This window comes from Tupaia chinensis, unplaced genomic scaffold, assembly GCF_000334495.1.
Source record: "Tupaia chinensis unplaced genomic scaffold, TupChi_1.0 Scaffold000099_1, whole genome shotgun sequence".
NCBI lineage: Eukaryota > Metazoa > Chordata > Mammalia > Scandentia > Tupaiidae > Tupaia > Tupaia belangeri.
The window spans coordinates 7,408,732-7,434,929 of record NW_006159563.1 but is presented as its reverse complement, the minus strand read 5'-3'; the positions used below and the strand labels follow the sequence as shown (position 1 = coordinate 7,434,929).

Genomic DNA, 26,198 nt, shown 5'->3' with positions numbered 1-26,198 from the left:
TTGGACTTGGCCCCAGTGTGGCATTTGGCTCAGATTCTGCAACAAAGGAGCTGACAAGCTAGCAACAAACACAAGAAAGTGTAGGGTTCCCCCAGGCAAGTCTGCCCAGAGGAGACTTGAAATACTTCATTCCAAAGTCGTCTTGGTACACAGGAAATGATAGCTATGATGTGTTGCTCTTACCGATGACTTCAGCTTCCATGCCGCTCCTTGAGTCTCTTCCTGGGAGCCGAGTCTCTTTCCTTTGCTTGATACCTATCATGTGCTGTGTCCAAAGAAGGTGAAGAAATTGTCCCCAATTGGCTCTTTAAACGTGCCCATCCTGCTGGGAAATGACACCCCAGGGGGGATCGACGTTGTGCTCTGCTTTTCTTCCTCATTTAAGGGGTATGCAGCCCCATGTTACTTGCTAGCTGTTTGTCTCAGGGACATTGTTTCTCATCATGGGGATAATCCAGTGATGGCATGTCTTCATGATAAGACAACCCACACCCCAGCAGGCACTCAAACTGAAGTCCGAAGATCCAACTGTAGGCTGTCTAGGACACCTTCTCATGAAATGAGTGACAATGACCCAGTGCTGTCTTCTCTTCTTTCCTCTTTTTTAGAGGTTTTGCCTTAGGGCATGTGCAGTCGCCAGAGAAAGAGAGAGAGACAGCGAGAGTGAGAGAGAAAGTGAGAAATCACACCCCCCCGGGGGGGAGGAGGATGGCCACGTTCAGTCCCTTCTCTAATCTCCTCCCGGGATCTTGGGCAGGCACACATGCCTGCCTGGTGTGATTTTCCAGCCACCCGGTCTGGGACTCTAACTGCAGTCAGCCATGTGGGAGTCTAGTGATGTAACTACTAGGCCGTCCGCTGGCCCCCTCTTCCTCCCTTCTGACTGCATTGCTTTTCTCTTTTCCCATTTGGCTGTGGGGGCCCTGAAGCCTGTAAGACTGGTTGTGTTCCTTACACTAAGAACTGGACCCAGCTAGATCATGATCGAGTCCTGTTTCTAGAAGGCCTGAGAATAGCAGACCTGGAAGAGCAGAGCACCAGACGTGTCCCTTTGTGGGACTGCTCCACATGTTTGCTCCAACCCCAAAGGCAGGCAGAGCTGGAAAAGGCTGCCCATGTACCAGGGATGGCGCTCTGCACAGCTGGGGTTTCTCTGCTCTGTTTGTTCTTTTTCACGTCTGGAAGGCAGATATGGGTTCTGCATCCCTGAGGGCAGGCTCACCCCGTGGGCATGGGCCGGTCAGGAAGCCACTCTCAGAGCTCACGCAAGTGGCCTCATTGCTCTCTCTCCACGTTCCAGTGTGAGGCATCCTGGTTTGTAGCTGCTGAGTGACCACATTTTCTGCTTTGCTGCAGATCGGAGGACCACGAAGAGGCCTCAGTCCTTCCTCTTCTCCATGCAGGCTTCAACAGGGTACGTACACGACCAACCAGCACCATGCCAGGTGCAGGCACCTCAGCCCTGACTCTTCCCATGACAGCAAAGCAAAACAGCCAGGCGGTTCCCTAGGGAACCGGGCCCCAGGACTGAGAGGGAAAGGAAGTAACTGTTCTCATGCTCCTCTAACTTTCTCTCTCAGAACTTACTATATCTTAGCAACAAATACGTAATGACATGAAAACACATCTTATTATATCAGATCAAAATTCTGTAATCCTAGGTAATCTAATTTAAATCAGTCCGGCCAGTTAGATTCAATTCATGTGTGTGCTTATGTATAAATAACTCCAGCAAATTGGTACCCAGGGCCCTGTTCACCAGGGCCCGGCCAGGACTTATCCCTAGGGACAGGCTTATGATGACTATAACATCCTGTGAACTCCTGGTTGAAGCTATTAACCCCGGCCAAGGAAAATTCTTTGAGTGGCAACTATATGAGTAACATTGATGTTCATCCTGAACGATTGATTATTCCAAGGAAACTTATCAATAGACTAAATAACTCAAAGCAGAAATTTGATTGGAAGCAAGGTTGTATACATGCAAATGGGAAGAAAATGATGAAATCAATTTAACAGAGAAAAAATTGGGCAAGGAAAACGTGATCAAAATATGAAGTTTTAAAAGAAATACATTTCATAATTTTAAAAGAAAATGAGTTCTTAAAGAGAAATTGTGGTGGACCTTTGTGTGTTTCAATTTTCTTATAACAACCATATATATTAGTTCTATCTTTAAAAAAAAAAGTTTCCCTTTCAAGAAAAGTAGGGTGCCAATTCATAGTTGAGTTATGTAACTTCTGCTGGTAATCTAAAGTCAAGCAAATGATCTATAGAATCCTACAAACTCCTGGTTTAAACTATAAACATAAGTAAAGAAAAATTGAATGACAACTGTATGAGTAACGGTGATATGCAGCTTGAAAACTAAGATTGATTACTCCAAGTAGACTTACCAAGCAACTAAATCACTAGGCTTACCCAGTATTTTCAAAGTCTTGTGATAGGAGTAATCTGAATCTCAAATAGATGGTATGATACATTCCTTCCAAAATAGGATACTGCCTGTGCCTTGTGAATTATGAAAATTTGTTTGGATGCCTTGAGTAATGGTGCTTTGCTGTAGTGGGCTTAAAAATATACATGTAAAAAAAAATGTGTGTGTGTGTGTCCCTTTTGGTTGTGAACCACAGAGAAGCAGAAACTACCTTTGTGATGCTACTTTGTGATGAAGTGCATTTTGGTGTACTTCAGTGTGAAAGGGCAGTACTATATAAACAGTTCAAGGTAGCATGGCGACTTGCAATGTGTAATAGAAATGGATATTTCTAGCTTGCAATGTTCCTAGCTAGAGTGTTCCTAACACTTTCCTCTTGTCTGTTGTCTCCTTGCAAAGGTTGGCATATGGTTCTGAAAGCTATTCTTATATGCTGCATCTTAATGAGAACTCATAAGACAATGCTTCTGACTTTAGGAATGAAGAGTTGAAGAAGGAAAGTCAGCAAAGGAGCCGTAGCTGAGACTTATTCTCCCTACTCATTCATTTTCTTTTCTTTTTCTTTTTCTTTTTTTTAGGTTTTTGCCATAGGGCACACACATTTGCTATAGAGAAGAGAGACAGAGGGAAACAGAGAGCAGGGAAGTGAGAAATTACTCCTCAGGGAAGATGGCCACACTGCCATCTCTTCTCCTCCGTTCTCCTCTCAGGATTTTGAGAATGCATGCACACACACCCCACATGATTTTCAAGCCACCAGGTCCAGGACATGAACCACAGTTGGTCATGCGGAATTCCAGCTGCCCTAACCACCACACCATCTGCTGGCCCTGCCCATTCATTTTCTAAGAAAAAGAACTCTAAAATTATTCACAGGCTTCATAGATCTTCTGTGTAGTATTAACCACTCTAGTCCAACAATGTTCTTTTATTGAAGTCAGGACCTGGTGGAGTATGAGGACGTAAGATTTCCTCATTATCTAGGGGATGGTTGGAAAATAGCGGGGACACACTATGGGTTTTATCGATAAAGACCCACGTAAGTGTTATGCAGTGTCATTTTGGAATGCAACTTTTGACTCAGTGAACCCGGCTCCAGTTGCTTGAAATTGGTCTTGTTTGAAGTGATAGTCTCTTGTCTGAAGGGCTGAGAGTGTTCATCTGCTCACAGAAAAGCTTGGTAGAAACAATAGACGCTCTTTGAGTAACAAAATGTCCATTGTTTTTTTTTTTTTACTCTTTTTGTAACCTGTCCATGCTGCCCTGGAAGATTTTGTTTCTCTCTGTTTAGTTATGTCACTGATTTTGTAGTCAGCCAGGGTGATTGGAGCGTGAAAAATGGACCCTGTCAGGAACCACCTGGTGTTCCTCATGCCCTGTCTGATGGAGACCATCTACCAGTTAGGTCAGGGTGCCCTGGTATCTTGGGCTCTTCCAAGGGAAGCACATTGCACCTGCAGTGGCTTTCCCTGAGTTACTGTGGCATGAGATCTGCCAAGGCTGAACTCCAGGTGGCCATTCTCCTTTTTGGGACAAAATCCTATCTTTGGCATCTCTCTACCCAAACACCTTTCCAAATATGTAGAAATTCTTGCCTTCTGTGAGGTTGTTTCCTATCTTAGAGTTGTTTCAATTGTATTAAATCACCTGCTGAAACCCGGCCATTGTGTTGCTAGCTAATTGGCCAATGCTTCGGTCTATGGTCTCTGAGTGGAAATCCAGGAACAAGTTGTGCCATCCAGTATCCTACAGCATCCCCCTTGACACCTCTGGAGCTCTGCACACACAGCTGACTACACCAAAGCATAGTTCATGCTAAGCCTCTTAGAGACCAGCATCTGAGCAAAGGGCAGTTGCAGCTCTTCTTATATCAATGTTCATGTGCTCTTTTGCTACTTGAAGTGATGCTTTCTCAACTCAACAAGTATTTACAGAGCTCTTACTACATTCATGCAATATCCTAGGCATAAATGTAGGATTTGGTTCTCTGTAGAGTGGCTTCCTGTGCAGTAGGAAGTGGGTTGCTGCAATGTATTATTTGTTGGACCTGGTTCCAGGTGATTTACTTCATCCTCCTCTGCATATAAAGGATTTGATATTTACTCCACTTTTGCAGAGGAAGAAATGGGCTCAAAACAGCAAAAGAGCTTCCCAGAGCTCACGCTCATGGACCAAGTCAAGACACAGTGAGCTCATGGACCAAGTCAAGACACAAATAAATGCACGTGGTTGAATTTCAAACTTTAGGTTGGTTCCACCAAAATACTATTTCCCAAGCTCTTCCACAGAACACTAGTGTTCCCAAAACTCTTAGTAAGTGCTCCATTATAAAAGGCTTCTGTGGTCATATCAGTTTGAATCCATGAAGATGGGATTCCTTCTCCCTCCCTGGGGAATTGGTGGTGCACATTAGCAACCTTGCATATCAGCATATTAAATGCCCTGATAAGTCTTACAGTACAGATACCTGCTAACTCTGCTTATCCCAACATTTTCAAAACATGTTTTTTCATAGTTTTTGTTGTTGTTGTTGTTGCGGATCATCAGCTAACAACTCCCAGAGCTGTTAAAAGCTGTTACTTATAACTATACTTTAACTTTGCTTCGTAAATCAAAGAGACAGTATTCCCCCTCTGTGTCAGCCCTTCTCAGCCTCCACATGAACTAGTAGGGGACCAGAGGTCCAGAGAGAAGCCTTCCACTCACTCCAGATGTATGGAAGTGTATATGTGTGTGTGTGTGTGTGTGTGTGTAAGACAGGAAGGGGAAAGGGGACTGATTCTTTCTCTGGCCAACTTGGCTGAAAGAATCTCAGAAACGTACCTTCTGTTAGGGCCTGGTATTCTCCCCCTCTATTTGTCGAGCCATCTGAGAGGCTAAAAAATGTGACGGGGTGGTTTGGAATACTTTGGAATTCTGGTTATCTTTCTGTTTAATAGTTTATTAGTCATATGCTCAGATATTTTTGCATGATGTATATTTATACCTTATTTTTTTTCTTATTTTAGTGAAAGAGAGAATACAAGGGGAGATAGAGAGAGAGAAATATTTTGATGAGGTCTTGCCCATTGTGATCTTCTGCCAAGCCCTCCCAGTTAGCTAGGATTACAGGTGTGCATTAGCATACCTGGCTGATAGATGGGTCAAGGATCCAGCCCAGGCCTTCCACGTGGCCCCAGACTCTTGCAGTGGCATCCCGTCACTTGGACTACGATGGTTGGACTGTTTTTTTCTTTTTAATTATTTATTTAATTTTATTTATTAAAATTTTTAAAAACTTGGCACACGGCATGCATGCTCACCAGAGAGGGAATGAGAGAGAAAGTAAGCCACAGGGTCCAGACTCGAACTGCAGTTGGCTCTACGGGAGTCTAGCACCCTAACCACCATGCTGCTTACCAGCCCCTGGACCTTTTTGAAAAAAATAAATGAAGATGTAAGACATATTGCCCATTCCTAAGTAGAATTGTCCTTAAATATGTTCCTTTGCTATCTCTTGCTTGCTTTTTTGTCTGATTTCATTATTTCTCATTAAGCATTGACATGTTCATGTGAGGAAGTGCTCAGTTTTGTGTATTCAATGAGTAATAATAATAATATATATATATATAATATTAAGACACATAAATGTAAAAATCATATATAAGGAATGTAAAAAAGTCACTTCAGGACTGTCATGTAAAGAAGATCCTGCTCTCTTTCAGACTCTGGGCTTGAGCAACTCGGACCTAGGATGCGTGGGTGCTTAATGGTTCTTCATAAGCACATGAAACTTTTTAGAGTTGAGATGAAACTAAAATTTACCATTTTAGAGTGAACAATTTAGTGACATTTAGCACATTCGCAGTGTTGTGCAACCACTACCTTTATCTAGTTCTAAAACATTTTCATTAGCCCGCAGTGAAAACCCTGTTCCATTACACTCCCTTTCCCGCTCCACCAGGCCTGACCACAGGCCATTTGTACTCCAGCTCTGTGGATTGACCTCGTCTGGGTGTTTCATACCAATAGACTCATACAATAGGTGATGACTCATGTCTGGATTTCTTTCATGTAGTGCTTGTCTAAGGCTCATGCATGTTGTAGCACGTATCAGTATTTCCTTCCTGTGTTATGACTGAACGATATTCCATTGTATGCACACACCACAATTTGTGCATCCATTCCTCTGTGATGCACATTCGGGTGGTTTCTATCTTTGAGCTATTGTAGAAAATGCTGCTATGAACATGTATGGACAAGTGTTTGAATACCATACCACTTTTCAGTTTTTAGAGGTATATACTGAGGAATATAATTACTGAGTCATAGGATAATTGTGTTTAACTATTTGAGAAACTCCCACACTAGTTTGCTTATTAACTAGATCATTTTGTATTCCTACCAGCAACGTGCAAGGGTTCCAGTTTCTCCATGTCCTCACCAACACTTGTTATTTTCGTTTTTTTAACATTTTACCAATCCTGGTGGGTATGAGGCAGCATCTCATTGTGCTTTTGGTATGTATTTCCAGAATGACTGACGATGCTGAGAATCTTTTCATGGCCTTGTTAGTCATGTATGGAAACATGTATGGAAGCATTTCTGTATTTTCTTTTGAGGAATGCCTGATCAAGCCCTCTTTCAAGGAATGCCTGATCAACCCTTTGCCCATTTTTAAATTGAGTTGTTTCTCATTTGTTGATGAGTTTATTGAGCTTTAAACATCTATCCCATGAAGCTCTGCCTTAGATACTCAGAAAATTAGGAAGGAAGCAAAGAGCAGCCTCTTCCTTTAGAAGAGATCCTTCACAGTGTGGTGATGCTGAACAGGTTGCATGTTGGGTTTTAGGTGATATTTTTATTCATGCAGTGAAGCAACACGTTCGAGTAATTACGCAATTGGGGACACTTTGTGTGCCCTTGCATGTTTATTTTCCTGTGAGTCTTCGTAATGAAATTTATCTCACCTCTGTTATGAACAGAGTGAAGTGTGCAGTGTTACCTGGCCTGTTGTTTCCCATACATTGAGACGAGCATTTGCAATACCTTGACAACTGTTTTATTCCATCTCATCTTACCCACTAGTTGTCTTATGTAACAGTTACCTGGGGACAGGAACAACGTATGTCTCTCTTTTTGACTCTCTAAGAAGTAATCATATATGTCTTATGTGTTATCTTTGCTTTCTTTTAGAGATTTATGGAGAACAGCAGCATAATTGCTTGCTATAATGAGCTGATTCAAATAGAGCATGGAGAAGTTCGCTCACAATTCAAATTACGGTATGTAACAAAATAAGATAGCAACACCATGTTCACAGTTCTTCATAAAATCTTATCTGTCAGCATGCTGCTGGTCACAGGTTCCTAGCTGAATCCCAGGGATTTCGAAGCCATTAAACGGATAATGGCAGTTGGTAAACAGAAGTATCTAAACCGGGTCTCCTTGATATAATGAAATAACTTGGAAGCATTTCTTCTTTTGACAGTATTTTCCACTATTCACAGCAGTTTACAAATTATAGCGTAGGAAAAGTAATGTTTAATTTTTGTACCACTAAATCAAGATTAAGAATAGCCTTTGAGGATTGTTTTCTACTTCCTACTTTCAACATTTATAAATTCCTACTGGGAATATTATGTATAGGGGAAACCTATGGATATATTTATTATCCTAACCATAATAAATGCTATATAACTACAATAACAACTTTGTGAAGTCTGTTTGTGGTCTCAAAATGCCTGAAGTATCTCCAGGAAACTGATCGGAAGTCTCTTTACAGGTAGACGAAAAGTCTCAAAATGGTCTGGAAAATGCATATTACTAAAAAAAAGTGCATTTATTGAGACCAGCAGTTAGCATAATGGCTATGTCACTGGACTCCCATGTAGTCGACTGTGGTTTGAGTCACGGATCCGGTGGCTTAACACTCATGCCGGGCGCGTGTGCGTGCAGGCCCAAGATCCTGAGAGGAGAATGGAGGAGAAGGGATTGTGGCGTGGCCATCCCCCCTGAGGGGTGATTTCTCGCTTTCTGTCTCTCTCTCTCTGTCTGTCTGGCAAGCACACACACCCTATAGCAAAAACCTCTCCAAAAAAAAGAAAGAAAAGAAAAGAAAAGAAAAAGTGCATTTATTTTATTTATTTTTGCACCCCCCAAAAATTGTACTTTTAAAAAAAAATTTTTTTTTCCATAGGATGCTTTTATGCCCCTGAAAGAGACAGACAGGGAAAGAGAAAGAAAATGAGAAATCACTGCCCAGTGAGGATGAACATTCCACAGTCCCTTTTCCTCCACTTTCCTCTTGGGATTTTGGGCATGCGTGCACACATGCCCAGTGTGGTTTTCAAGCTGCAGGGTCTGAGATTTGAACAGAGCAGTCGGCATGTGGGATCCAGCCACCTTAACCTCCACATCATCTGCTAATCCTAAACATGTACTTTCATCCCATTTTCCCATGAACCTTTGCAGTACCTTGGTATAGCACTTTGAGAGCTGTCTTCTCACTGGTGCTCAGCCCTGGGATGCGGTTCTCTTGCTGTTGGACTGTTGGCTGAATGCACGGCTGTGGGATGCTCTGTTTCTGAGCCCTCTTGGAATATCAGGATCCAAGCTCCTGTCCGGTCTTGCTCAGGCTTGCTTAGAGATGCATCTGTGCCCTGATATTTTCACCCACCCTCCTCCAGCCCAAGGGGAAGAGACTCTTTGCCAGCCCTTTTCCTCTGGGAGAGCAAGCCCCAAGCAGCTTCAGGCTATAAGATGCTGAGAAAGTTCCTTATGAGAGGCATCTTTCCCTGACCTCTATGAGGTCACTGATAGTTTCAGGCTCCGTGCAAAATGTGTAAGATATCATCTCCCTGTGATGATTATACATCTTATCTTGATTACTCATTTTGTATTCAAAGATGACAAAAAACCTTTTTAAACCTATTCCTCCTCTGTCCTTGGGAAACAGAAATGGATTGGCGTCAACCCACAGAAGCAGGTTTTCCTAGGCTATACCGTCTTAGGGAAGTCTCTTTTTGGTGGATAGAGAACCCTAAGAAATAAAGGGGGATGGTGGGGATAAATAGTCACTTTCTGAGGTGTGTGGAAAGTATTTAAAAAGAACCTTAAACCACTGGGAAGTCAAATATTTGGGGAATTCAGGTAACAGCCTTTGGTGAGGACTCTTATCACAGACTTTTTGAATGTATGAATTAAATCCCATGGTTTGGTTTGGTTTTATTTTAGACAAGATCTGTCTATTGTCATCTGCCTACCGCAGCTTCCCAGCCGGGACTACATCCAGATTGCCACCATGCCCACTGCCCATGGTTTCTTTTTATCTATCTATTTATCTGTCTATCTACACACACACACACACACACACACACACACACACATAAATATATATACTTTTTTTTAGTTTCAGAGCACGTCATAGAATTTTTCTCGAAAACCACATTGCTTTGACTTCAGTAATTTATGCTTTTTAATAATGTATGTTAATTGTTTTTATTCCTAAAGGTCTCTACTTTTTAATTGAGGGGTAAGCTTAGTACTTTTATTTTGGATAAATAGGAAAGGGGGACTTTGGTGTGTTTTAATTGAGTATTATCCACAATAAAATCTGAATAGCCCAGCACCTTCTTGGTTTGATAAGCAGTTCCCTCATTTTAAAGCTGTGCATCTGTTCTCTTAGGAAGCATTCAATGTGACAGCACACGTTAGGTGCCAGGGAGAGATGTGGTACAGGTTCTTCAGTGTGCTTTGGGCATTGGGAGGCTACTCAGGGCTGTCAGGGCACCTTGTCCATGTTGAATGGGCAAAGACAGACTTGGCAATTTGACATAGACCACCCAGCCAACACAAAGGCATGAATAAAAGGCTTTAGGTTATTGTGCTGAGGCCATCTGCTTCGAGTCAGGGCATGAAAACTTCTCCAAGTATCATCAGATTCAGTGCATTGCAAGTTTCTAAGTACCTAATGGCAAGTAAGTACTAAACCTTCTCATTCCACACTGCCCAGGACTGGTTGGGGAATCGGACTGGTTGTTGTGGTTATAGTGAAAAGGCTCAAAATCTTTATACCAATCAGTGTGAAGCTGGCGAATGGACTTGACTCAGGAAGGCGGTGGCCCCTGGGAGGAGGGTTTGCTTTGCTTACAGAACCTCTTACTTTCTGCACCAGCCTCAGCTGCTGCTTGTGGGCTGGTTCTGCCTTAAGCTTATCCAAGTTGTCCCCCTTTGGGGGTGTTTTCATGCAAGCACTCACACATGTTAGCTCTCCTCAGGTATATTTAATCTGGGCCCAGCAGATGGGGGAACAACGACCCATACCATGTCCTTTCTCCAGCTCTGTAGGGCATTCAAGGACATCTAGAGCATCTACCTGCACCCCAGGACAGGCAAGCAACCTTGCCATTTGTTGCAGACTAGGAAAATGAGGCTCTTTATTATACAATGCCAGAATAATTATAGTCTAATTATGTAATACTTTCCCCTACAATTCCGCCCTCGGCTGCAGCTAAATATGTAACATTATTGTCATTCTGCAAGGACAGCCAGTACTGCAGGATGATGTCGTGTTAAGGGTGGTCACTTTTGTCCAGGTCTCCATGTGTGTGACCATATTTACTTAACCAAGAAAGAAGAAGGGTCATTTGATCTGACCAAACAAAAAAATGTGATCTAATTTTAAGATTCCATTATGTATAATAACTTCTAAAGAGGTGAGACCTAAGTCACATTTCTCTGAATATTTGATGAGTTACTCTTTTGAACAGAATTCATGAAATGGAGAGTGACTAGAATAATCTGGGCTAAATGATGAGCATTTATACCTTCTAATGTTCTTATGCCTCTTTATCATGAAAAGACATATTCTATGTAAAACAAAGATAATGAGTTAGCTACTATCAAGAATCTAAACTGATCATTTTATACTAACTCAGTACCAGCTTAATTATTTCAATCATGAGTCAGTCTAGGAGTTACACCCAAATCTTCATGTTTATCTTACTCCAAATCTTCAGGTAGTAGCAGTCTTCGATTTCAGAGGAAAAAAAATCCAAGTTTTCAATGGGCAAAATTCTGTATTCCATGGAATATTACATCTCTTGGTATTAACAGACATTCGTAGAGCACGTTATCGTCATCTAGGTTTGTGACACAGCCATTGTGTCACAGGAGTGGAAACCAAGCTGCAAAGGCTTAAAGTATGAGTACCTGGTCCCAGCAGGTGGCAGAGTGGTTGGGATCCCACATGGCCAACTGTAGTTCTAGTCCCAGACCCAGTGGTTTGAAAATCATTCTGAGCATGAGTGCATGCATGCCTAAAATCCCAAGAGGAGAAGATAGTCTGGTGTGGCCATCCCCCCTGAGGGATCATTTCTCACTTTGTCTCTGTATCTCTCTAGAGAGCACATGCACCCTATAGCAAGACCTTAAAAAAAAAAAAGTAATGAGCTCCCTACAACACAGTTACCTAGGAACACGTGGAAAACAGCTTTCAAGTCCTGAAACTCTTGCTTCATCCCCACTCCCCACTCATCTTCTGTCCCTGCTGGGATGTAGACTGTATAGAATCTCCTCTTTACAAGCCACCACCTTGCCCTACCCCTGCCCCAGGCAGCCTCAGCATGTGTGTGTGTGCGTATGTGTGTGTGTCTGATGTTTTAGTCGAGTTTAGAGTACTTTTGGAAGGGACTTTGGCCATCATGTAATCCAACTGTCTTAGCCACAATTAACAGAAGAAAACTCTGAGAGCTAGAGAGGCTCTTGACATGACCATAGCTGCCGAGCACATTGGCGGCAGCTCTGGCAAATCCCGGTGTCCGACATTTCAGGGCAGTGCTCTCCATATTGACATCCAAACCCTATGTTTTTAGACTTTCTACCTGGATCCCTGTAATATTTGCCTTTTCCTTTGAGCCTTCAAATGCTTTAAGAAGGGGCACAGGAAGTGGTTACAGGGCCAATAGTTCATGGGTTTTGATGTGGAAGTTACCTTTCCCTTGTGTTTCTTTTTGCCAACTTTCTAACTTCTTCACCTGAACGATGCAGAAATAAAGGTGTTGGTTACCAAGAACAGAAAATGAATAGAGCTAAAGTTCTTCTGCCTGAAAAGTATGAATAATTAATACAAGCAATTAAGTTTCCAAACTCCAGTGACATGACTCAAATTGATTACCTCATTTTGCTGCAGGTTTATTTAAATAGAACCATCAAGCAAAAGAGGTTGAAAGCCCACATAAGCGATGCAGTCCGGCAGTGTTTGTCACGGGGGAATAAGACTACACTGTTTCTACTGACATCCTTTGGCTTCAACTGTTGATAAGAATTTGCTTCATTCTATTGACTTACACTTAAAGAGTTTATACCTTGTGGATAATCATAAAACGAATGTTTAATGGGTACATTTTGGAGGTCAGTTCTAAGATGCATGTATGAAGACAAGCTCTTTCATTGACAAAAACAATAATCCTCTAAAGTGCCTGTTTATATTAGTTGAGACATCCAGGTATTATACTTTAGAGAAAATACTTAGGTAGGAAAGAATTTTTTTTCCTTTTTTTTTTTTTTTTTTTAGGTTTTTACCATATGGCATGTGCCTTTGCCAGACAAAGATAGGGAAAGTGAGAAATCACCCCCAGGTTTGGCCATGCCTCAATCCTTTCTCCTCCATTCTCCTCTTGGAATTTTGGTATGCACGTACATGCACCCAGCATGAGTTTCAAGCCACTGTTCAGGATTTGAACCACCATCAGCCATGTGGGAGTCCAGTGCTTTAACCTTTCTGTCACCTGCTGACCCCCTTTATTTTCTGATTTTAAATGATCCTATTATCAAATGCAGTGATGTAATAGAACAGTATATAGTTCAAATTAGGTGAACTGGAGCAACTTAAGAAAATATGCTGTATCCCTCAGGAATTTCAGCGGTGTTAGATTGATTTTCTCTCTACTCAGCTAAGCCATATAGTAATTACTTGTTCTGTCACCCACTGATATCTTCATCTCTGCAACTATGGGAACACCATCTTCAGTGGGCCAAAATCCTTCACTCTTAAGCAGGTTACCTCGCTATTATTGAATACAATTCTTGGCTTGACATTTCAGGTATACTCTTGAGAAAAGTTAGGTTATGATTCATTTTAGTTTTCACCAACGGCTTTTGAAAACCTTGGAGAACAAAGAAATATTACTCTGTGATCTTACAAATAATAACTGGTACCATGTGTGGAATTCTTATATTGTTCCAAGCTCTTTGAGAAATAGCTCACATAAACTGTTTCGGTCCTAACAGAAACCTGTTTTATTATCCTCATTTGATAGACAAGGAAACCAAAGGCCAGTGAAGACAAAAGTTGCTCGGGATCTCATTTCTGGAAAAATACAGAAGCAGCTTGTACCCCTTCCTTTCTGCCTTCTTCCCTAAGAACAGATCCAAACAGGGTGGCAAATTAAACTGCCCTTAGGAGTGGAAAAAAATAACATTTTAAGAATTTGTTTTAAAAGAGGAAACATCGGTCTAGTAAATCAACTTTTTTTGTTGTTTATAATGAGTAAGAAAGCTGTTGTCAGGATTCTTTGGATAGTAGTAGGAATACAAAGCTCTAGCTGTTGGGCAGTAAATAGCTTACTGTATTTGGAGTTGCTCTTGCTTTGGGAGTTAGTTAAAATTATCACTGAGAAAGAGAGAGCCTGATTTCAGTGTTACAGGGAAGGTCGCTAAGAAAAGCCCTCACCTGGGGTGCCACATAGGGTCAATGGTGAGGTGACAGAAATTCTGCCCTATTTACTCCTTTTCCTGGCAGTTGGTATGGCTGGAAGCAGAGTAGTATTACAAAAGTAAGAAAGGAGAAAAAAATGTTTCTGCGACTGTTGCAAAAAGTCAGACTACTTCAGGTCCAATTTGGGCTTACTTAGGGTTCTCCTGATTTATGGGTACTTGACTTTTTCGTGATCACAATTGTGAAGGAAACAGAAGACTTACGAGACAGTCTCTGCATCTTGATTCTCTTGTGTCAGCATGGTGGTTTCATTTAGCACACACGTAGTCCGTTCCACTTCTCTGTGTATTGTATACACAAAGATATATATTATGGCTTATGCATTTAGTTTGAAAGACTACTTTTTTCTCAACATATTAATAACCAACTTAGTCTCTTCAAGGTACTAAAACAAAATGCCTCAAACTGGGTAATTTATAAACAGCAGAAGTTTGTTGCTCACAGTTCTGAAATCTGGGAAGTTCAACATCAATGCGCCAGCAGGTTCAATGTCTGAAGACTCCTTCCTCAGAGATGGTGTTTTCTGTATGTCTTCACATGTGGGAGGGATAGGGTAGCTTGCTCAAGGCTCTTTTGCAAGGGCTCTAATCCCGTTCATGAGGGTGGGGGCCTTGTGACTTAATCATTTTCCAATGGCCTCCCAACTCTTAATCCTGTTACATTGGGCATTAGGTTCCAAACAGGGGGAGGACACCAACATTCAGACTGTATTAATAATATACTAATAATTAATTAATAGGGTTTTAATAAGTCTGGGGTCTGTTTACTTTGTTAAATTAATAGTTGAAATGTCACAGTTTTTGTAGAAAAACTAACATCAATCCTTTATACCTTTCAGGGCCTGTAATTCAGTGTTTACAGCATTAGATCACTGTCATGAAGCCATAGAAATAACAAGTGATGACCATGTGATTCAGGTATGGAAGAAAACACTTCATGTCATCAGATATCAAAATAGAATCTTTCAGGTTTGAGCCATCCTTTTTCAATATCTGTCTGCCTGTTGACCTGTCCATTCCTCCCTCCCTCTCTTGATCTCTCCACACCTCCGTCTGTCTAAACTAACTACCTACATATTTTCTTTAAAACACTTACATGGTACTCGCTGTGTGCCAGGCCCAGTTCTAAGCATTTTGCACGTATTCATTTATTCCTTAATACAGTCCTATGAGCTGGGTACTATTCTACCCATTTTGCAGATAAGGTAACTTAGGATTGAATAAGTTAAGTAATTTGCCCATGGCTATGTAACTAGTTATGGTCAGAGCCAGGATTTGAACTTGGGTGCCTTGGCTCCAGAGTCTGTGTTCTGGAGTAGCTACTACATTCTGAGGTTACAGGAGCCCTAGAAAGAAGGAAGGGCCATGACTTCTACCCATATTTACAACCTAATGGGAAAACCAGAATAAACACATACAAAAATGCTTGGCAATATAGTCAACAAGTAAGGAATACACATCCTCTAGTATTGCCTGTTCATTCATCAAGTGTGTATGAAACCATTCTGGCTATCTCAAGATACATATAAAATACCCTTTGCCCTTGAGGATTGTAATGCCTAGTGAAAGCAAGAGATACACAGAAGCTTAAATTTAGTGCAACAAGTTGTTAGAAGTCTGACTGGAGTCAAGGGAGCTCTTAGAGGTGGCACCAACTCAGATGGGTAGGTAGTCAAGGAACACTTCCTAGAGGAAGAGAGGGAGTTGGAGTTAGTGATGCCACCAGGTGGGGAAGGGCATTCTGAGCAGAGAAGGCACTGGGGAAGGCTCAGGTGGGGGCATACAGACTGCTCAGCAGCATGTAATCAGGGACCAGGGAACTAGAGGGCCGACCCAGGGAGTAGGAGCCACGCTGGACATGGTGTTCCACCCTGTCAATGGAGGGCAGTGCTGTCACATGTAAGTGATGCAGTCAGGACGGGATGTAGAGCTCCATGAAGACAATGGCACAGGCCCTTCCTCTTCACCAACGCCCTGAGGGCTGATGGCCAGAGCACCTTTCCATCCTCTTCAACTCTTGAGGCTACTTGTGTGAATGGAGGCGCTGCTCCCAAGGGAACAGCTCACCAAGTGTCTGCGTCACCAGTGCCTGCCGCGATTACACAGCCAAGGGCAGGAGTGATTACAGTTGGTAAGAACATTTCCGAAGCAGCAGATGGATGTAAATTATGCCCAAAGAAATCCATCATCCAGATGCAGAAATATTCACATTTTTCTCACATTCTCTGCTGCATATCTCCTTCCACGTGGCTCCTCATTTGGTGACTGTTCTTTGAAAAGAAATTGGAGGGTGGGGAAAGGAGCTAAGAGTCGACTGAGGTAATAGCTCCATGTTCCAGGCTCCAGAGCAGTTTGGGAAAGAAAGAAACTTGTAAGTCCAGTGGCCCAGTATGAGCCCAGAGGAACCTCCCTGCATGTCTGCCCCATGCCCAATGCTGAGACGGCTGCTCTGGCCCAGAAGCATGGGTAGATTTCTTGCTGAGAATAGGCCAGAAGTGACCCCTAAACACAGCGCTGATTAATAGGGAGTGGCAATTGGAAAAGAAATGTGAGAGATTAGTTTGCTGCCTTGTAGAGAGAGAACTAATCTAAGCCACAACCTGTAGAGTTGAACTCTCACTTATTTTTATTTCTGTTTCTACTTGAGATTTTTTTAAAAGATATTTATTATTATTATTATTATTATTATTACTACTTTTGAAAAGAAATTGGAGGGTGGGGAAAGGAGCTAAGAGTCGACTGAGGTAATAGCTCCATGTTCCAGGCTCCAGAGCAGTTTGGGAAAGAAAGAAACTTGTAAGTCCAGTGGCCCAGTATGAGCCCAGAGGAACCTCCCTGCATGTCTGCCCCATGCCCAATGCTGAGACGGCTGCTCTGGCCCAGAAGCATGGGTAGATTTCTTGCTGAGAATAGGCCAGAAGTGACCCCTAAACACAGCGCTGATTAATAGGGAGTGGCAATTGGAAAAGAAATGTGAGAGATTAGTTTGCTGCCTTGTAGAGAGAGAACTAATATAAGCCACAACCTGTAGAGTTGAACTCTCACTTATTTTTATTTCTGTTTCTACTTGAGATTTTTTTAAAAGATATTTATTATTATTATTATTATTATTACTACTTTACATTCAGTCACTGAGTTTATTATTCATAGTGCAGTACATGATGAATGAGTACCAGAGTCTGGTACTGCCAGATCAGGGCTTCTGGCTCTTTTCAGGCTGAAGAGTTTCTTTCTATTGCCCTCAAGGGACAGAGATGGCAGTTGAATGAATAAATTGCTGCTTAGGAGGGAGACAGTATTGTGGGGGAAGAAGATTAGGGACAGGGGACCGTCAGCACCTGCATTAGAGGACATTCACTCTAAGCACGTCTTGCTTGATATTCCTGGGTCCCTGTAAGTGTGTTCCCACAGGACACAGCAATATGTCATGAATACCGCCTCGTGTCCCCACACCTATCTGTACCCATCTCCTGTTCACAGTATGTCAACCCAGCCTTTGAAAGGATGATGGGCTACCACAAAGGTGAGCTGCTGGGGAAAGAACTCTCAGACCTGCCCAAAAGCGATAAGAACCGGGCAGACCTGCTCGACACCATCAATACGTGCATTAAGAAGGGAAAGGTGAGTTACACCAGCAAAATAAGGCCACAGACCCCTTCCCCAGTGCATTATGGTCCTTGAGTCTTTATGTCCCATCCTTAAGACTGTCCTCTTTAATAATGTTATAATGAAGTGGAAGATCACTTATATTTGCAAAATGAGTTGATTTCTGAGTTAGCGTTGGGTCGCTGAATCTGGTGCTTATCATGACATTGAATGGATGATTCTATATAAGGACTCTTCGTCCTATGTGTGAATGTACCCTCCTGTCGCAGCTAGAATGTCATGGCTGTCTTTGAGCAGAGTTCCACCCAGAAAGCTGCTGTGTGTTTTTTCAGTTTCTCCAGTGTTTAGGGGGGACTGGAAGTATCTAATATCAGCATCTGCAGGTGGGTCCAGTTTTTTCATCAGTTTTCCTTTTCTGTTTCTTTGCTCATTGCTGTTCAGTATCCTTGTGTGGCCTCCTCCTTGCTGCATCTGTTCCTCCCGAAGCTTCCGTCTCATCCCGGTCAATAGAGGCAGTGGTAGAAATGCAGGAGGAATTTCTCCTTAAGCTCTCTCCACCAGTGGGTGCTCTTGGCTGAAACTGCCTCTGCATTTCCTTTTAAGCATTCAGAATAGTTCCTCACATAGTATTCCTTTCATCTTCCTTTTTCTGATGTAAAGTGATTAGATATGTGTTGTATTAATTGAATAGAGGGACCATTTTACAGGGATAAAATTAATTTGAATTATAGATGCTGACCAAAATCAATAATAATAATAATAAAAAGTTAGAGCAGTGAGATTGGAAAGGAAACAGGACATTGTAAAATACTCCCTCAAAAAAATGCCAAAAGAATACAGTCACACATCCGGTGACTCCATCTGGTCACAGGTAGCCACGTTTTGTGAGAGAAGGGGCAAATAATGACTTTAGAAAATCCCAGTTTCTCACTGAGCCACTCCCTCTGGAAATAGTGGCACTGGCCCTGGGTCCCTCTGTGGTCATGTGGCACTTTATTGCAGCCAAATCTTCAGGGTCCAGAGAGAGGAAGAATCTTCATGCTCTCTGTGGAAACTGTTAGGAGACTGACCAACCCTAGAGAAGCCTGGTCGGATGTTAGAAGGATGGTGGACTCCAAGGAGAGTTAAAGAGAACTGAATGTATTACCACATCTTCTGTTTCCTGTGGGCAAATAGGTTGGAATCACTGAGCCTCAGTGTACCCATCTGTAAATCAAGGATGATAATACCAAGCTCACAGGTGGTTGTGAAGATTTTGAGAGAGACCTCAGGAGAACCCCTTGACCTGAACCACAGTACTCCTAGGGCTGACAGTGAAAATTCCACCTACTGGTCAAGTGTCCTGGGACAGCCTGGCAGTGGACATGTTGATCTTGTGGTCTTGTCTTCATGCATTGTGGCCATGTCAGCATTGCTGGGGGTACAACAATGCAGCAGATTTGTGGAATGTAATGAAGGCCTGCAGGAATTGTTTTCCTCAGCCTGTAGAGACCCTCTGGAGGAGCAGCCGTATTCCTTGACCAAAGGATTTCAAGTGCTCTCTTTGTCCATGTAGGAATGGCAGGGTGTCTACTATGCCAGACGGAAATCCGGGGACAGTATCCAACAGCATGTGAAGATCACCCCAGTGATTGGCCAAGGAGGGTGAGAGCAAATTCTTCAACTCTTATAGCAGAAGATAAAGACTCAGGGCCCTGGTGGGCATTGGGTTTGGATATGGAAGGGTCAGTGTAAGCCTCAGCTCCACCAGTGCAGCAGGATTGATGTATGTAGACTATGCCAAGGGCACCTCCACCCGAAGGCAGCAACTCTCAGATGTGGTCCCCCTACCTTTTCTACTTACGGCTTTTGGTTTTCTCCTTGGCCTCTCAAGCAGCTGGGACCATAGGTGCCCACCACACCTTGCTTGTAGCATGGACCAGAAATCAAAATCGAACCCAGGACTCCTGTGTGGCCTCAGCCTGCTGAGCAGTAGTGTCTGCCAGGGTGTGCTACCACAACCAGCCTGCATACGGTCACTTATGAACCACCCAGCTCCCTTGCTGCCCACCTCCACTGGATTGTCCACAGGACCCTCATTAAACAGGCTCAATTTCTAAAGGTGTCCCTTGTCCTATAACAACATGCCCTCTGGCTCCTGCCTCAGCCCTCAGTACACATGGATCCAACCTGTGCCTTCTTGAGGCCTGGCTTTGCCTGTTCAGGCTGGCTCTTGGCTTGCTCCACAGGGTAAAAGCTCTGGATACCACTGGATGTGGAAAGAGGGGTCTCTGGCCAGGAGCTGAGGGTGTCCAATTCCATCGGCTCTCACATAACCAGCGAAGCCAATTTATTTGGGGGAGTTATAAGGAAAATATGCAGTTTTCCTTCCCTTACTTAGATTTCATGAGGAAGTTTACAAAACCACTGGAGTCCCCTATCGATGCATCACTGATGAGACTTTGCAAACCAGCCTGAACATCAACACCAGCTTCACAGTTGGAGCTTATAAGGCACACATGGCTTTTTGTGATATCTCAGAAAAAGACAACCCAGCGGTTATCTTGCCAAGAACTAGAGCAAGGACAGTCTCCCCTAGAACTCTTAGGATGACCTGAGTTGTTGCAAATTGTTGCATGATTAGAAAGTTAGACGTTGCATGAAATTGGCAAAGTGTCCGTAGGTTGTTCCCCCTCCAATTGTACTTGTCGGGCTGGTTTCACAGTTACTCTCCCGTCAGTTCAGAGAGTGCCACTCGGGATTTTGTGCTGTTGTGTAACTTGTGGCTCCCTTTTTGCTTCACTCTGGATGGTGGGGCTCTGGTAAACCCTGACTGAGGGCGATGAGCTGGGGAAAGAGGCTGCCCACAGGCCTTTTCCCTGAGTTGCACCAGCCTCCATGTGGCCATTGCCATCGGGGTTAGGGCTCAGAGCCACAGGATGAAGGTAATGCCCGTGGCTGCCATGCTGTTTCACCATCATCCTTGGACCATCCTCCCAGAGAACTGAAGCTCAGAATCACTTTGTGTGTGTGTGACCAGCACCATTAAGTAATCAAAGCAGAGGAGATGTACACTATTGCCTGGTCATTTCTATCAGAATTAATTTTCTGGGCTTTCTGGTTTTACAGATAAGAGAACGAAGTTCTTTTATTCAGACAGTTTCCAGTGTTATTTTTCCCCAATTTATAGGCAGTGAGCTCTCAAAGGTAATTTTTATTGAAAGTAGGGAAATTTTATTTCTCTTATTCAAGTGAAGCTTGTTACAGAATAGCCAGTATTTTCCTTTTATAAAGAATCATTTATTTAATTTTATTATTGTCATTTTTCAGCTTGATTAGAGAGAGAGAGAGAGAGAGACAGAGAGGGAAAATGAGAAAGCAAGCTGCCAGGTCCAGGACTTGAACCATCGTTAGCCATGTGGGAGTCCAGTGCCTCAATCACCGGCCACCTGTTGGCCCTAGCCAGTATTTTTTCTGGGTTCTTCAGAGTGGTCCAGAGAAAAGTGAACCAGAAACAGATACAGAGAGAAAGAGAAAGTCAAGGCTCTAACAGCTTTTGGAGCATAAAGTATAACAATAACTCTCTGGATTTCATGGTTTTATAGTCAGTGGAAAATCTACCTTGAGCTGATTTGAACACCAGGCTGAGGCACTTGTAATCTTTTGCCTGCTTCTCTTTGTCATAATGAACAAGACCAAGGAGCAGGGGCGCCTCAGGATCCTGTCCACAACCTTGAAATAAGAGGATTTTTCTCTGCCTGAAAAATGCCATTATTATGACAACCATAGTGTAAAAGAACATCGGATGTTTAATATAAAAACAGCAACCACGAAATTTGGCCATTGTCCCAATGAATCTTTCGCTTTTTGCAGAGGCTATCAAACTGTAAGTGTCAGCAGAATTCAAACCAATTTATCTGTAGCAGGATTGCATCCCAGGAGCCAAACTTCAGGCCTCGGCTACAGATGAAATACCCATTAGGAAAGTGTGTCAGAGCCAGCGCTGTTATAAGGGAGGCCCAGTTTCTGAAGGCATGTGTAGGCTCTGTGTGAAAATGTGTTTTCTGTAGATTGGGTTTCACTTGAAGTTTAAATCTGCCCTAGGGCGGACCCCAGAGTTTTGTGTTAAGAAGGCTCTGTTGATGTTTTCCTTTGCTAATTTGTTGAATCATCTCATATCTGACTCACTAATAACTGATTATTTATGTTATTAGGAAAATTAGGCATTTTGTCTCCCTCAAGAAACTGTGTTGTACCACTGACAATAATAAGGTACAGTATTCGGCTCACTCCATTGCTTTGTCAGTTTGACCATGTGTTACATTCTCACCTCTGTTCTCTGCTTGTCTTTCCCTGTATCTTCTTGTGCTTGCCAATTAAGAAGGTTTGTGGGAGAAGTGAGCTCCTCTGACAACTTTTTTAAATTCCCCAGAAAGCCTGTATCACTCTATTAGTAATGCACATCAGTGAAGATTTAGCTTGTGGCTGAGAGACTCCCTAGGCTAGTATGTTTTATGACAGCATAAAAGTCTTCCTCCAAATAAAAAATGTGCTGGTTTTTCTATCTTAATTTTCTTTTTAAAGAATTATTCTTTTTTACTTTATTTATTTATTTATTTATTTATTTTCATTTTGACTCGGGGGTGGGGAGTGGTGAGAAAGCAAGCTGCCAGGTCCAGGACTTGAACTCCAGTCCACCATGTGGGAGTCCAGCACCCTTAACCACCACAGCACCTGCCTGTCCCGCTATCTTAATTTCTTAAACAAATAAAAGTGTATGTTCACTTGAGCATTTCAACCCTACGAATTCATATCAAAAACAAGAATCATTCCAAATTAGTAGTGTGAATTTTTTTCTTCCCATTAGATCATGCAAAACAACACATTTGAAAGTTGTCTTCTAATAGAATTTTAATAAGTTTCTATAGTTAAGAACTCTCTGAGGTAGTATAATAAAGAGCAACATTGTAATAGGTATTTTTTCTATTCAGTTTATACTTTTACTATTAATGTATTTTATGTCATGCTTTGTCATTTCTTGATCAAAAAGCACGCAGCAAACGTAACTACCAATGATCCATCTTTGAAAACTTGCAAACCATGGCCTTTGATTTGGATGTAGGTTTCATAAGTAGGGACAGGTCTTTAAGGGCTTCTGAGGTATAATCCATTTCAGCCAGGCATGGCAGACAGGTGAGGTGGAGGCTGAGGAGAAGCCTGGCCAGGCAAGGAGATCCATGGGAGAATATTAAGAGCATGGCCCCTGAAGGGAAAGTGGGGTGAGTGGGTGAGCCTGTGATGGGCTTCAGGCAGCTGTCCCAGGACATCTGCAGTACCCATGTCTGTGTGCGTTTTCATAGGCATTCATCAGGAACCAGGACATGTTCATTAATACCATGAAGTCACCGGAGAGGCAAGTCCTTGGAGTCGGAGATCCATGGGAGAATATTAAGAGCATGGCCCCTGAAGGGAAAGTGGGGTGAGTGGGTGAGCCTGTGATGGGCTTCAGGCAGCTGTCCCAGGACATCTGCAGTACCCATGTCTGTGTGCGTTTTCATAGGCATTCATCAGGAACCAGGACATGTTCATTAATACCATGAAGTCACCGGAGAGGCAAGTCCTTGGAGTCTGCCTCTTGGGAGAGAAAGAATGGACTATCGTAGGAAAATGCTGTCTTCCAACAGCCAGCTGAGACATAGCAGGAGGAAGAATGACGTCTGTGTGAGAGGTGACACAGGCAGAGGGCGAGGCCGGGCAATCCTGGTATCTCTTTTGAGACAAATTCTGAACACAGCAGGGCAAACCGGCTTTTCTGGGCTGGGGATCTGCAGGAGAGGACATGGCCCACTTGGACTCAGTCATTCTCATCCCAGAAAGTAAGCAAGCCCAGCTCACGGCCACATCGAGCACACCCTTCTCACTTCAGCCTTGCTGCTCTTCCTCCGTTGTTCACTTAATGAACAGACCCCGTTCGTCTCCCTGTACCTCTGCATGCCCAAAGTCTGCCTGTCCTTGGTCCAGCCAGGAAGCACCCTCCTCCTCAAGGCCCCCAAATCACCTTCTTTGCTTTGTGTCAAATACACCCCCACCATTATAGCTATTTTCGTGCTAAGCTACCCTCTCCTCTCTAGCAGGGTTTCTGGTCTGTGCTTGTCTGTGTGCCCACCCTGCTTGGCACACAGTAGGCCTTCCAGCCGTTGGTTAGCTTGAATGAAATGAAATGCTCCAAGGACTTGCCTCTTGGGAGAGAAAGAATGGACTATCGTAGGAAAATGCTGTCTTCCAACAGCCAGCTGAGACATAGCAGGAGGAAGAATGACGTCTGTGTGAGAGGTGACACAGGCAGAGGGCGAGGCCGGGCAATCCTGGTATCTCTTTTGAGACAAATTCTGAACACAGCAGGGCAAACCGGCTTTTCTGGGCTGGGGATCTGCAGGAGAGGACATGGCCCACTTGGACTCAGTCATTCTCATCCCAGAAAGTAAGCAAGCCCAGCTCACGGCCACATCGAGCACACCCTTCTCACTTCAGCCTTGCTGCTCTTCCTCCGTTGTTCACTTAATGAACAGACCCCGTTCGTCTCCCTGTACCTCTGCATGCCCAAAGTCTGCCTGTCCTTGGTCCAGCCAGGAAGCACCCTCCTCCTCAAGGCCCCCAAATCACCTTCTTTGCTTTGTGTCAAATACACCCCCACCATTATAGCTATTTTCGTGCTAAGCTACCCTCTCCTCTCTAGCAGGGTTTCTGGTCTGTGCTTGTCTGTGTGCCCACCCTGCTTGGCACACAGTAGGCCTTCCAGCCGTTGGTTAGCTTGAATGAAATTAAATGTCTCCGTCCTGGCTTGCTGCCTGCTCTGAATTCTTCCTACCTTGCTGGCCACAGGGGCAAGCTCGTAGCACAGGCTTTCAGGATGCAGGAGCACGGGGCTACCTCTTCTCTTCTGAGGCTCTAAATAGAAGCACCTCACTGCCTGCCATGAATTAGCACTGTTCTGAGAACAGAGCTAGAACACCCGAGCCATTGACGTCACCTAATGGTGCTGCACAGGCCTAGGGAGACACTTAGACTTTCCAGTAACAGCCTTTGCACTTCCCCAGCTAGCTGTAGTCTTGTTCCTCCTCGGTGAAGGAGGAAGAAATGAGTGGTGATGGGGGCAGGGGCGGGGGGGTTGGGGAGAGGTTGTTACCCTCTCCCCCCCACCCCAGGAAGCAGCCTATCTGCAGGTGGTTCTGGTGACACTGCTTTCTGGACTCTAGCCCTGATGCCAAAATTAGTCTGTGGGTTTGCATGTTAACAAGGAGTGGAGCTGTGAGCCAGGCTGCTGTCTTCTGGTGGCGCTTGTCAGCCACAGAGCTCTTGTTTCCCGAGTGAACACAGCAGCCTTTTGCTAAGAGGCTGGAAATGCGCACTGAGGACTGTCTGCTGTGAAGATCTTCTCTTCCACACACACATCTGTCTCCTCCCCGAACATGGATTAACCCCTGCTCCGTGCTGGCACCAGGGGCGCACTCCACCTCTGCCTCAGAAGCCGTGAGGCCACAGCGAGGTCAGCAGGACAAAAAGCACCCACGCAGGGAAGAGCAGACTGAGCACAGGAGATGCACGACACCAGCTCTCAAGGTGGCTGTCTAGGGCTTGTTTCGAGATGATCTAGGACAGGGTTCAAAAGACTGCAGCCTTGGGAACCAGCAGTTAGCGTAATGGCTATGTCGCTGGACTCCCACGTAGTTGACCGCGGTTCGTGTCCCGGACCCGGTGGCTTAAAACTCACGCCGGGCGCATGTGCATGCGTGCCCAAGATCCCAAGAGGAGAATGGAGGAGAAGGGATTGCGGCGTGACCATCCCCCCTGGGGGGTGATTTCTCGCTTGCTGTCTCTATGTCTCTCTCTGTCTGTCTGGCGAGCGCACGCGCCCTACAGTGAAAATCTCTCCAAAAAAAAAAAAAAAAAGACTGCAGCCTACAGCCCACATGGGACCTGGGTCATCAGTCAAGTTCTACTGGGACATTGCCTCTCTCGTGCGCATGGGGCCTGTGGCCTTATCACCCTACACGGCAGTGCTGAATAGTTACAGCAGGGCCTTGGCCTACGGAGCCTAAAATAGTTACCCTCTGGCCCTTTACAGAAAAACATGTGCCAACCAACCCCATTTCTAGAAGATAAACTTCTTTCTTAGGTGCACAGTCTGCCCCGGGCCCCCAGGTGCCCCCGCTCTCCTTTGGGCTCCTTTGCCTTGGTGCTACCCCTGTGTCCTGTCTCAGAGCCCACCTCGGCTGCTGCAGTGAGTGAGGGCATGAGGACCTAGGCACCCTGAGACTTTGGCCTTCTACCGAGGGCAAAACCCAACTCCAAACACATGACTCAAACCGTGGGATTTTTAGGAAGCTACAGCCATGGTCCGAGAGTCAGACTCGTGTAG

At 43.9% G+C, this 26,198-nt stretch overlaps 1 protein-coding gene across 1 annotated transcript in view; it reads left to right on the top strand.

The window, feature by feature from the left end:
* The window catches only part of PDE8B (phosphodiesterase 8B), a 114,152-nt gene that overhangs the window by 29,969 nt on the left and 57,985 nt on the right, over positions 1-26,198 (top strand). Inside the window, exons 7-12 of the mRNA XM_014585912.2 lie at positions 1,357-1,414; positions 7,613-7,701; positions 15,034-15,112; positions 17,675-17,815; positions 19,356-19,444; positions 21,994-22,051. Of these exons, the coding sequence (XP_014441398.1) occupies positions 1,357-1,414; positions 7,613-7,701; positions 15,034-15,112; positions 17,675-17,815; positions 19,356-19,444; positions 21,994-22,051 (514 nt within the window). The remainder of the gene's footprint in view (positions 1-1,356; positions 1,415-7,612; positions 7,702-15,033; positions 15,113-17,674; positions 17,816-19,355; positions 19,445-21,993; positions 22,052-26,198) is intronic.